The following is a 12,566-nucleotide window of genomic DNA, read 5'->3' as shown; positions in this document are numbered from 1 at the left end:
TTTGATCTTCACTTGTCTAAGTACACTAGCACCTCACTATCAGACAGACAACTCATTTCAACCTTTTTTTGACTATGGCCTAACAATGAACATGCAATTGTTTGCTTTTGGACAACTAAATCAAAATTACAATAATGCTAACAACAATATCTTCATTTATCCCAAATTACTTTATTTGTATTGTCGAAACATGTCCTAATTAGTCACAAGTTTATTCTTGTGCCCTTCCAACCACAGTTCTTGGGAATTCTGAATTGCCCACGAGATAATTTTATTTTTTGGGTTCGTTGCTAGACGTATGAATTCTTTCTAATTGAATTAATATTTTAAAATTTTATCACATGGAAATTATACAACTTTGTAGTGGAGATTTCTTGTTTTGTGTGCTATGGTGCTATTTTTGACCTGATTTTTATGGAATTGGACTTTCTTCATAGTGGTTCTTGGCTGCCCCATGATCGGATATTTCTTTAATTTTTAACCATTATTTTTTTTAACCGGTATATATATAGAGAGATTAGGTGGACGACTATTAGGTTAATTCTTAGATTAATATTTCATTTTTCTGAGTGTAACAATCCCACTTGTACCATTTCATATTTCATTCTTCAATTAATTATGCGTGTATGTAAGTCAAACAACCCCACTTGTACTATTGACCCTAAAACTAACATTACTTTCAGTTAAATATGCTATAAAGCTATAAGTACCTTATTATGATGAGCAAAGTGGAGCCTAGTATCAGATTTGAAGGCATATTTAAAGCTACATTACTTTTACAACTGGAAATCCCCATGCCAGGGCTTAAAACACCTCAGTGGCAGACAATTTGCACATGCAACTCTTCCAAATGCAGAGACATAGGCAACTGCTTTGCTAAGGGAAAAAAAAAGTGAGTCGGATCGCGACGAATTCAGAATTTAGACGTTATGACTTCAGAATTTAGACGTAGACATTATGACTTCAGAATTTAGACGTTATGAGTTTTGAGTCAGGCAACTGCTTTCTTTTCTTCTATCCTTCCTAGTACTTTTAAAGTGAACAAGCAAACCATGAGATCAACTCTATAATAGTAACTTGAAAATGCAGGAAAGAGAGAAGAAGAGATTAAATAAGACAGAGAAGAAAGAGCAAAAATAAATTCTGTACAAATAACAAAAGTTTTGAATTTGTATTGAACTGAGCCACTTTGAACTAGCAGAAGGGTGATGAGTACACTAAACAATTATTACAGATTTGCTACTTGCACTATTTACAACCCCAATTCTGCGTGTGTTAGCTCTGAAACTCCAAGGTATATATTTCTAGATCCCATTTTGAAAGAAGCTCCATTGAGTATGAAAAAAGAATTTGAATGGCCTGTGTTGAATAATCAAAGCTACACGAACCCCGTTTCTCAAGTATCAATAACTTGCTTATCGTTGCCATCACCGATTGATGAACGATTTTCACTAGAATCAACTTCATTTACCCTACTTCCTTGCCCAGCATCGTTCTCACCATCCTCGGATACTGAGCTAATATCCATCTCCTTTTCTGGACTTTCAAGTTGCACGCACTCAGCAACTGCGTCCTGCACGGAACTATTATTTTCTGAATCGAGGCTTCTGTTTGATGGAGTCAAGTCTCCTTTCCTTACCACATTGAAGACAATACCGCTGTTAGTTCTTTCAGGCTGCAGAAGGTCACCTTCGCCTACCATAATGCTTGAACTACTCGCGGGGACCCTATAACTGAAATCTCTTTGATCGAATTCAGTATCTGAACTTCTATCAGGTGTTGTTACTCTTGGGCTCGGGGAGAAATGGTCCCTGCCTGCCATCTGAGGAACAATATTGTTGAGGTCAATAGTCAATCCTTTGTTCAATCGCGAACCGATTTCCAAGTTCTGGACAAAGTCAATAAACTTATCAGCTGATGTTGTCCTCATCAAAGGACCACCCGATCTTGTCCAAGAATTAAGGTCCACATTTTCCGGATCACTGTCACTACCATCATGTGCATTCCGGTGTGTTCGCCAATTACGGTTAACATGCGCCCCTGAACCACTGCCTCCTTGATAATGTGAAGCAGCAACATCCACAAGAAAATCTTCGAGGGAGCCTGTTGAATTCTCTCGTGCAATGCAATTCCAAGAAGGAATTCTTCTGGAAGCGTTAAATCTAACAGTGCTTGCCAAGCCATGTGAAGCAGCAGCCGCTCTCTCGGCACTCCTTTTCAGTCTACGCATGTGGTTCAGTATAGCAACACATTCATCAAGTGCAAGCTCAATTCCACAGTTTGCTTTCATGGCTGAGAGTTTTTCCCAAGTGCACCTTCTTCCTTGATTTGCTGCCTTTTGCAGCTCCAGAGTAGACGGATTCTGTATGATTTTTGAGTACTGTATCACAAACAAAATTTGGGAAAAAGGTCAGTTATCAAGCCAACCTACAGTTCTTCATAGTAGAACTTATTTTGAAAAAAACAGAAATATTCTTATGAACATGATTTGACAATTCTCAACTAGAGTTCCACAAATTTGGGAACGGAAAGCAACTTTTAGACATTCACAGCAGAATCAGCTTAGACCAGATATGATATTTACCAAATAGCCTAAGGATAAATAGCTAATTAAGAGGGTTTAAATTAGCAAGTTTAAATAAGCTAATTATGACGGTTTAAAAAGCAGGGTGTGTGTGTGTTTAGATTAGCAAATGCTTTGACCTGAAAATATACAGAATAAACTACTAGTCAACCAGCATTTAGCATTCCCACTAGTGTTTTCAGTTCCATCGAGGCGATTATTTCCTATTCCATTCAACAGTATAGCAATCACAATATTTCTCAATTACACGAGTCGAATTGCTGATCACTCTGTAAGTTCAATGGGCTTTGTATTATAGCCATAAAAAATGAACTTCTTTTTTAGTTGCAAAAAGAAAAATTGCTCGTGGACATACCTGAGCTAGAGTGGCAGGCATTACTACAGTTACATCACCCTCCCATTCTTGAGCAAAAAGCTTTGCTAATCCTCCCAAAGGAAAACCAAGTTCTAATACCTGATTGCATCTGTGCTTCACCTCCATTTCAGTAAGTTGAGCAAGCTGCATGGCCAAATACTTGATGTTACAATGGCTCTGCTTAAATCTTTGTCTAAAAAACATATATAACAGCAAAGCTAGGAGCATGCAAGGATAAATTATGAACTAGCAATTATTAGTTACAACCACCAACGAGGACTACACAGCCTAAGCATTTGATGTCTAAACTCTAAACCGTAGAACTGGAACTGATTATACCTTGTGAAGACGTGATCAGTTGGTCCATGGAACAACGGCAATTTGGTTGGGTAGATTTATATTACATTCACGGTTATATATAGGTTCACAGACTAATTCTGTTACTCTAGCACCTAAAATATACTAATAAAGAGCATCAACAGATGAATCTTGCTTGATTACATTTTCACCACCACTTTGAGCTGCAAACTGATAGATGAATTTTCCAAGAAAAAGATCGTTTATTAGCAAACTGATCACTATGATTTACACGAACCCTATCCAGCATATGATTCGGCATATGATTCCTTAAAGTTAGTCACATCACCAATTTCAGTAGATGCTTGAAGAAGCTTAATGAGGGAGTAAGACTAGTTCCTTATCAGCATAAGTTTGAAGTCTACCTCCTTATAAAAAACAGAATAAGGCTTACTGCGGTTAGGCCTGAGCTATACAGCCCCTACCTATAGTTACAGAGTCGATTACTAGCTAAAACTAACTCAAGATACAACAACCACCGAAAGCATTTTAAAGTGCTCTAAAATTTTGTTGCAATGACACGAATACATGTACAAGAGATAGAGGAAGCATCAGCAAAGAGATCAAGACCATATCACGGAAATAGAAGTCCATACCTTGGCAGCAAAGTTGCCTCCATAAGCTCTTACAAACTCTTTGATCCTTAGTAGTGGAGCAATATGCGGATTCGCCTGGCTCACAATGAAGTGATTGACGTTGAAGAGTTCCTTTAGCTGCATCATTGGCAAATCAACCTCCAAGCTACCATCCCTCCACCGACGAGCAGATGCACCAGAAGCGGCATCAGGACCCAAATGAAATGGCGGGTGATACGGAACAAGATCTCCACTTCTATCCTTTGCCATAAGTTCTTGAGCTTCGAAGAGACCAGGAAAGGCACAAGAAGCGGTCACAGCACTCCATATAACAACATGAGGTGAAGTCAAGTAGTTCAAGCATCTAGGAGGTTCATGTTTCCTAGGCGAGCAAACAGTAATCCCCAGAACTCTACCAGTCATGTCATAGGCTTCTTGGAAAGTAAGATTATTCGTGAGATTACGCAACATCACCTGCAGCTGTCTGATCTCATGTACAGCACCCTGGGTCATGACCCTCTTGAAAATAGTAAAAATCCCACCCAACTGATCGAAAAATTGCAAAGAGTGCCAGGAGTCTTCGAAAAAACTCTGGAGCTCAGGCCAAGATCGAGTTGCAACAATGGAGCACATAATCGAGCCGACACTTGAACCAGCAATTATCCGTGGCATCATCTTGTGTTCTACAAGTGTTTTCACCACACCCACATGGAAAGCTCCTAGAGAGGCACCTCCACTTAAAAGCAAAGCTGTCCTACCAAAGGCATGTCTTGTTTCATGCATGAAAGCAAGCTTCTCTTCCAACAGAAGCTCCTCTGAATCAGAGTCGCATACCATTCTCAACTGAGTTGAAACCTCATCAATATATTCCTTAATAAGTCTAGACACATGAAGCCTTCCCTTGTGAAGTTCTGGATTGCACATATTACCAAGATTCCTAACAAGGTCAGCTCTCATACAGAATATGATATCCCTCAGAGAACCCTCTTGCCTACGATGTCGAAGCTCTTGGAGTTTATTTCGAACTAATTCTACATCATAAAGATCTGCCTCATTCATTTTAGGGGTCTCTTTATCTAGCATCTTGGCAGCATGAGCCCACTCCTCATAAGTCAATGCAGATCTCATCATATTCCTCCAAAACTTCCTCCTATAAGCCATCTCAGCCTTGATTTTTACATTCGTGTATCGCCTCAACAAGAAGGCGAGAAGCGTTACCAATGCCAATATCCCTTGTGGATTACGAGGGTGCAACCACGAAATCAAGGGTGTCAAGTAGTATGACAAACCATTCTTGAACTTGTACAAGTAATATATCAAGAAATGAAACAGGTGATGCCTCAACTGTGAAATTGATTTGCAGAACAACACTCTAAAGGCGATTGTTCGACCCAATATCGTAGTAGGTCCAATCGAAAAGAAGTCAATAGTAGCCTCATTACTTATATCCATCTCAATGAAAAGGGAGACTAATCCTAGAGGAGGTTTCTCAGCTAAAAGTTAAGAGAACCCAATATACAGATACCTAAAATTCTAAGCTAAAGGTTATTCACAAGATTTAGCACAACAAAGATGGTACTAACTTCTGAGTGTCAAGGAAAGTGAAAAGGATTAATTTTTTGACAATAGGGAAAACAAAGGTTATTCACAGGATTTAAGGGAATCGAAATTAACAAGCTAAGTATGTGCAAGAATTAGATCAAAGAAAATACCTCAATTTCTGAAAGTCAAAGAAAGAAACTCCCAACCTTTCTCTTTTAGCCTTTTCTTTTTGTGAAATTATGGCAATTCAGCTCAGAGACCGACAAGAACTTGGCAAAAAAGCACCAAATCAATCGACAAAAGAATCCTTAATACCCCCAAAAATCAATTTTCCATGTAAAAAGAAATAGAAAGATCAATTTTTGACATCGAGATTCAATTTTTTTGTAACCCACAAAATCAATGTCGAAAGGGGTAGTAGGAATCAACCAGCAAAACTACAAATTTTTATAAAGTTAATGTTTTTTCCTTCAATATATGGAAAACACAGAGGGACCAATAAATCAAGAAGGTGATAACAATAAATTAATATATCACTGCAATGGCAGAGATGGATTTAATAGAAACATAGGGATTCGGAAAATAGAAAAAGTCAGAAGTTTGGATCAGATAACGATATGGTTCTCTATGGTTAAAACTGACGTATGATATGTATCAGCTAAGGAAGTATGGATAAGCACGATTGAATATACTAAAATTCAATTCTATTCTAAAAATAATAATAATATTCTAGAATTCCCTACTTTAGAATTCTGCAGCGAACAGTAAGACACATAAGCTGTTCTGGCCTTTAGCAATGAATTTTATTGAACCTACTATTTTTAAAGCGAAAATGGGACAAGTATTTAAATATATTTAATGAATTTAGAATAGATATATTGTAATCAAATAATCAATAGGAGGTAAGACTGGTTTTGCATGTCTCCCGTTATCCTTTTCTCCTTTTTCGATATGAATATGGTTTTGAATGATTAAATTATGAGTTTGGCAGGTTTTAGTGTTGGAGAAAGGATATTTGGGATGAGAAAAGTTGGTTTGTTGCGTTCAAGAAAAGAGGTTGCTACTTGTTGCTTGCAAGTAATTATAGAGGCACAGATGTAGCTCTAAACTAATAAGTTCGAATTCATTTTTTTTTTCAAGAAACATAAATGTACGTGTAAAAATTTATTAAATTTTTAAAAATATTAAATTTAAACTCATAATTTAAAAAATATGATGAGTTTAAACATTTAACTCATTAAATTTTGATTTTGGATCTATTTTATTATGAGGGGAATTGGAAGGTTGGTGAAGTAATTTATTAGGTTAGTGGTGATTATGTAGACAAATACGGAAAGGAAAAATGTAGTACTATTTGTTTGGAAATATGCTTCAGTTTGTGAAATACTACCTTTCATTAAGAAATAATATTATTCAGAATATAGTAATCAATGTATCTAATTTTTGGATTTTTTGACATCAATGTATCTATAAGCAGCGTACTTGACGCTTATAGAGAGCATGGATGAGGGGGCGAAGAGGATGAACATGGAGGGGTATAGGAGGGTTAAGAAGGAGACAAAGTTAGCGGTTACTACGGCTAAGACTACGTCGTTTGGCCGTTTGTATGAAGAGCTTTGGGCCAAAGGCCGGGACAAGAAGCTATACAGGCTAATCAAGGTGAGAGAGAGAGGAAGGCCCGTGATCTGGATCAAGTTAAGTGTATCAAAGATGAGGAAGGTAGAGTTTTGATGGAAGAGGCTCAGGTTAGACGAAGATGGCAGGCATATTTCCATAAACTCCTGAACGAAGAGGGTGGTAGGGACATTGTGCTGGGCAACTTGGAGTACTCCGAGATGCGCAATGATTTTGGGTATTGTAGGCGCATAAGAGTAGAGGAGGTCGAGGGGGCTATGCGTAAGATGCACAGGGGTAGAACTGTTAGGCCCAAGGTTTCACATACAGATTTTGATGATATTAAACCAACATATCTTAATCAAAGAACATTTACTTATGGTAAATTTATTTTATACAGGCTTGTTAGTTGTGTAAGGACTTGGACAAAATAAGAATGAAGACATTTACAAAGAAAGATTATTTTGATGAAGACCTAGACAAATATGGAAAAGAAACTTTTATGAAATCATCATTGAAGTAAAAGGAATGAAGATGAGGAAGAGAATTCTGCTTGCTAATCTAGCAAGACTGAATGGGCACATCAACCAAGATGGAAACTGGAAAGCATAAAGGAGGGATGAATTGAGAAAATATCAAATGGGCAAAAGAATGTGACGTGGGTCACTAGTATTATTTTACTATCACAATCAAATACAACACTAAAGTCTTAAGATACCATAGAAGGAAATTCAAAAATGAAGGAATATTTTATTAGAAGGAGATAACATGGAATAATTTAAGGAGCAGCTCATAAGGGCAAGAATATTTGTGACTGAATATTTCATGGATTGGTAGAAGTAGTTGTTCGGAATTGACTATGAAGAAATATGATATCCAGAATGAAAGCTGTGTTACACTTAAGGTTCAATGATGAAAATAAGGCAAATCAAGTTGACTCACTTTGTCTTGTTAATTGTAGTAACTCAAAGAAGATCCAGAAACAAAGTGAAGTAACATAATGAGAGACAATTTGAGTGTTGTCCCTTTCTTTAATAAAGCATGGAGCATGACAATTTGAGTGGGAAACACAACATAATGGGAGACAATTTGAGTGATGCCCCTTTCTTCAATAAAGCACGGAGCACTCCTTGGATTTCGGGCATGGAGCATGAAGCACTCCCTGGATTAAGTAATCTAGCCCATCTCCTGTGAAGGAATCAGAGGCACCTTTCTTGAATCAATTATCAGTAAAATATTGTGGGCATCAATCAAAGACCAATCTACAAACAGTTCTCAATAAACAACTCTCCTATAAGAAGATAGGCGAACTCAAGGATCAAACATGCAGCCTTCTATACAATTGTCTATCCAACTACAAGTTCTTTATTCTACTCTTAACAAGCATTGCGATTTACTTTTAATAGATTTACTGTGTACCCAAAAGAGAGAAGAGAGACTGAAAAATATTAGAGAGGCAGTGTGTCCTTAGAGGTTATGTCATTATTCGTTACTTTGGTGAGCGAGTGAAAATCAAAGAGTCGTTGTTGGTGAGCGTGTTAAAACCAACCCTTGTTCATTGTTGGTGAGCGAGTGAAAACCAACCTTGTAAACGTTGGTGGTGAACGTTGGAATCACACAAGCTGTACACAACTCATATTACAAAGAGATCAAGAGATAGCATCCTTGCAACCCAAGGATACCAGAGTAGGATACCACATTGGTTCCAAACCAGTATAAAATTCCTGGTGCCATTTACCTTACTGCTTTCATATGTTATTATAAGCAATTACTGTTTGTTGAGATCGGTATTTGATTGAATTGAAGTACTAACATTATTGTCCAGACTGTCTCCGCATTGGTCGATTGAGTGCATACCATAGTCGACTAGAAATTTTTAACATGCTACAATTTACCCCTCCCCCCCCCACATCTCTTGTACTTTCAAGAGCTAATGGGCCAGATGAAATACCTGTGGAATTTTGGAAGAATGCGGGTATGATAGGTTTGGAGTTGCTCACTAGGCTGTTTAACGTCATTTTTAGGACGAAGAAGATGTCCGATGAATGGAGGTGGAGTTGTCACGACCCAATTTTACCTATAGGTCGTGATGGCGCCCAACACTACAGCTAGGCAAGCCAACAAATAAATTAACATATATAAATTATTTTTAGAATAATTTTCTAAAAATTTTTATTATTTTACTAGCAATATTAAAGAAATTAGAAAAGATATCGATTAACTTAAATCCAAGAAAATAATACAATTTTAAATTCTACCAATGTGTGTGCCAAGACCTGGTGTCATAAGTGTATGAGCATCTAGTAGATTATACAAAACCCCAAATATTGTCTGAAATAAAAATAGACAGAACGAAAATACAAGGAGAGGCACTGGTAACTACAGAACGGCCCAGCAAGGCAGCTCACCACTACGCCTCTGGATAACGTGGATGTATGATGATAGGTCCTCCACTAGTGCCTGCCTCAGATCCTGCACAAAAGTTTCAGCAAGTGTAGCATGAGTACGTAAACAACGTGTACCCAATAAGTATCAAGCCTAATCTCGAAGTGGTAGAGACGAGATGACCGACTTTGATACTCACTAAGAGTTAATAATAATAAATAAAATAAAAATAACAATATCTAGATCAACATGTTTTATAGAATTTACAATGATTTTATTTAACCAGTAGAAATAATTAAATTCCTTCAAATGCAACAATTCTCAATATATTAATTAAATTCCTTCAATTCCAATAAATTTCCAATTTATCAATTAACCTCATTTACAGGAATAACAATAATTCCTTAACAAATAAAGATAATTAATTCTTTAAATTTCAAAGATTTCCAATTTATCAATTAGCTTCACAAGCTGTAGTAAACTATCAAAGTATCGTGTATTTATTATTATTAGACACGATTTATGCCGAGGTCGTACGGCTCGATCCAGAGTGTCGTGTACACTGCCGAGGGACGTGCGGCGTGATCCATAGATGCATCTATCCTGCTGAGGCGTTCATCCCGCTCCACAAGAAAGGAGGGCATTTTCTTATGTACCTCCGGAAGGAGAGTATATTTATTATAAGATAAATTCGGGAGGATGGACAATTTATTTTAACAATAATTAATTTAAACAACAAAATTAAGCATATGAGATTTTCATATTTTAATATTTTTACCTAACAATTCACAATATATATATACATATCAAATAATTTTAATCAAGTAAAGAATACAAATTTCACAAGTAATTCATGCTTTTGAGTTCTAAACTACCCGGACTTTAGCATTAATAGTAGCTACGCACGGACTCTCGTCACCTGGTGCGTACGTAGTCCCCACAATTAGCAACAATTATTAATTTAATTACCTATGGGGTAATTTTTCCCTTACAAGATTAGACAAGAGACTTACCTCAATTTGCTCCAATTTAATCCACTAGAAGGCCTTTTTTCTCGATTATCCGACTCTGTCAGGCTCGAATCTAGCCATGAATAATTTGATACAATCACTAAAAATTATAGGAATCAATTCCATAAGAAAACACTACATTTTTCAATAAAAATCCGAAATTAACTAAAAAATAGCCCATGGGACCCACGTCTCAGAATCCGACGAAAGTTACGAAATATGAACGCCCACTCAACCACGAGTCTACCCATACCAAAATTACTAAATTCCAATAACAATTCGGCCCTCAAATCCTCAAATCTATCCAAGAGGGTTTTCAAACTTTTCCAACTTAATTCACCAATTAAATGATAAAAACAGTGATGGATTCGGGTAATTTAACCAATATTGAGTTAAGAACACTTACCCCGTTATTTTCTCTGAAAATCTCCCAAACAATCGTCTAAATCCAAGCTCCAAATCGTTAAAAATAGAAAATGGGACGAAGTCCGATTTTCAAAACTTAAACTATCTGCCTAGTGATTTCCTCTACGCGATCGCGTAGCACAAATTTTACTGCCCAGAAAATAACCCTACGCGATCGTAAACAATGCCACGCATTCGCGAAGTTCAAACCTACAGCCCACGCGATCGCAAACCATTTCACGCGACCGCGAAGCACAAACGTGTGGCCCTTCCTTGCTGCTCCACTTACTCTACGCGAACACGACCTCCTCCACGCGATCGCGAATACCAAATTCCCATGCCTACGCGATCACAACCCTATTTACGCGATCGCGAAGAACAAAACATCACTGCCTCAAACAAGCCTACGCGATCACAGACTATCTCACACGATCACGTAGAACAAAGTCGCCTCTGCCCAATTTACGCTACGCGATCGCAGACCAACTTACGTGATCGCGTATAAGGAAATCAGAAGAAAAATACCAGCAACTATCAGCAGTTTCCCAAAAGCCAAAAGTGATATGTTAGCCGTCTGAAACTCACTCCAGCCTCTCGGGACCTCAACCAATTGTACCAATAAGTCTCAAAACATCACACGAACTTAGTCGAACCCTCAAATCACACTAAACAACGCTAAAACCACGAATCATCCTCCAATTCAAGCTTAATGAAACTTAAGATTTTCAATTTTTACATTCGTTACCGAAACATATCATGTCTGATTGACCTCAAATTTTGCACACAAGTCATAAATGATATAACAGAGATATGAAAATTTTCGAAACTGGATTCTGACCCCGATATCAAAAAGTCAACTCCACGGTCAAACTTCCAAACTTAAATTCTTGTTTTAGCCATTTCAAGCCTAATTTAACTACAAACTTCCAAATAAAATTCCGAACACGCTCCTAAGTTCAAAATCACCATACGGAGCAATTGGAACCGTCAAATCCCGATTCCGGGGACGTTTTCTCAAAATATTGACCAAAGTCAAACTTGGCATTTTAAGGCTAACTTAAGGAACCAAGGGTTCCGATTTCAACCCGAACACTTTCAAATCCCGAACCAACCATCCCCGCAAGTCATAAATCATTAAAAGCACATACATGGAGTTTTATTTAGGGGAACGGAGTTCTAAAAGTCAAAATGACCGGTTGGATCATTACATTCTCCATCTCTTAAACAAACGTTCGTCCTTGAACGAGTTTAGAATTATACCTGGAGTGTTGAATAAGTGTGGATATCTGCTCCTCATGTTTTTCTCGGCCTCCCAAGTCGCTTCCTCGACTGGTTGGCCCCTCCACTAGACTTTTACTACAGAAATCCTCTTGGACCTTAACTGGTGAACCTGTTTATCAACAATGGTAACTAGTTCTTCTTCATAGCCCAAACTATTATCTAGTTAAAATGTGCTGAAATCTAACACATGTGATAGGTCAGCATGATACTTCCGGAGCATAGATACATGGAAAACCGGATGAACTCCTGATAGACTGGGAGGCAAGGCAAGCTCATAAGCAACCTCCCCAACTCGTCTCAACACCTCAAATGGGCCTATAAACCTTGGGCTCAACTTGCTCTTCTTCCCGAATCTCATGATTCCCTTTATCGGTGAAACCTTCAAGAGAACTTTTTCACCTACCATAAATGATAAATCACGCGCTTTCTGATCTGCGTAACTCTTCTGTCTGGACTAT

The 12,566-nt window shown here is 37.6% G+C and overlaps 1 protein-coding gene across 1 annotated transcript; it reads right to left on the bottom strand.

The window, feature by feature from the left end:
* Positions 1-1,149: 1,149 nt before the first annotated feature.
* Positions 1,150-6,117, bottom strand: LOC107786666 (triacylglycerol lipase SDP1). Its single transcript, XM_016608181.2, has 3 exons — positions 3,893-6,117; positions 2,940-3,083; positions 1,150-2,380 (listed from the first exon to the last, which is right to left on the bottom strand). Exons 1-3 carry the CDS (start codon positions 5,321-5,323, stop codon positions 1,397-1,399), a joined length of 2,559 nt encoding a protein of 852 aa, XP_016463667.2. The 5' UTR covers positions 5,324-6,117; the 3' UTR covers positions 1,150-1,396.
* Between the last annotated feature and the right edge of the window lie 6,449 nt (positions 6,118-12,566).

The sequence above is a fragment of the Nicotiana tabacum genome, chromosome 24 (assembly GCF_000715075.1).
Source record: "Nicotiana tabacum cultivar K326 chromosome 24, ASM71507v2, whole genome shotgun sequence".
Lineage (NCBI taxonomy): Eukaryota > Viridiplantae > Streptophyta > Magnoliopsida > Solanales > Solanaceae > Nicotiana > Nicotiana tabacum.
Note: the sequence above shows the minus strand (reverse complement) of the source record. Positions and strands in the feature narration are given on the sequence as shown.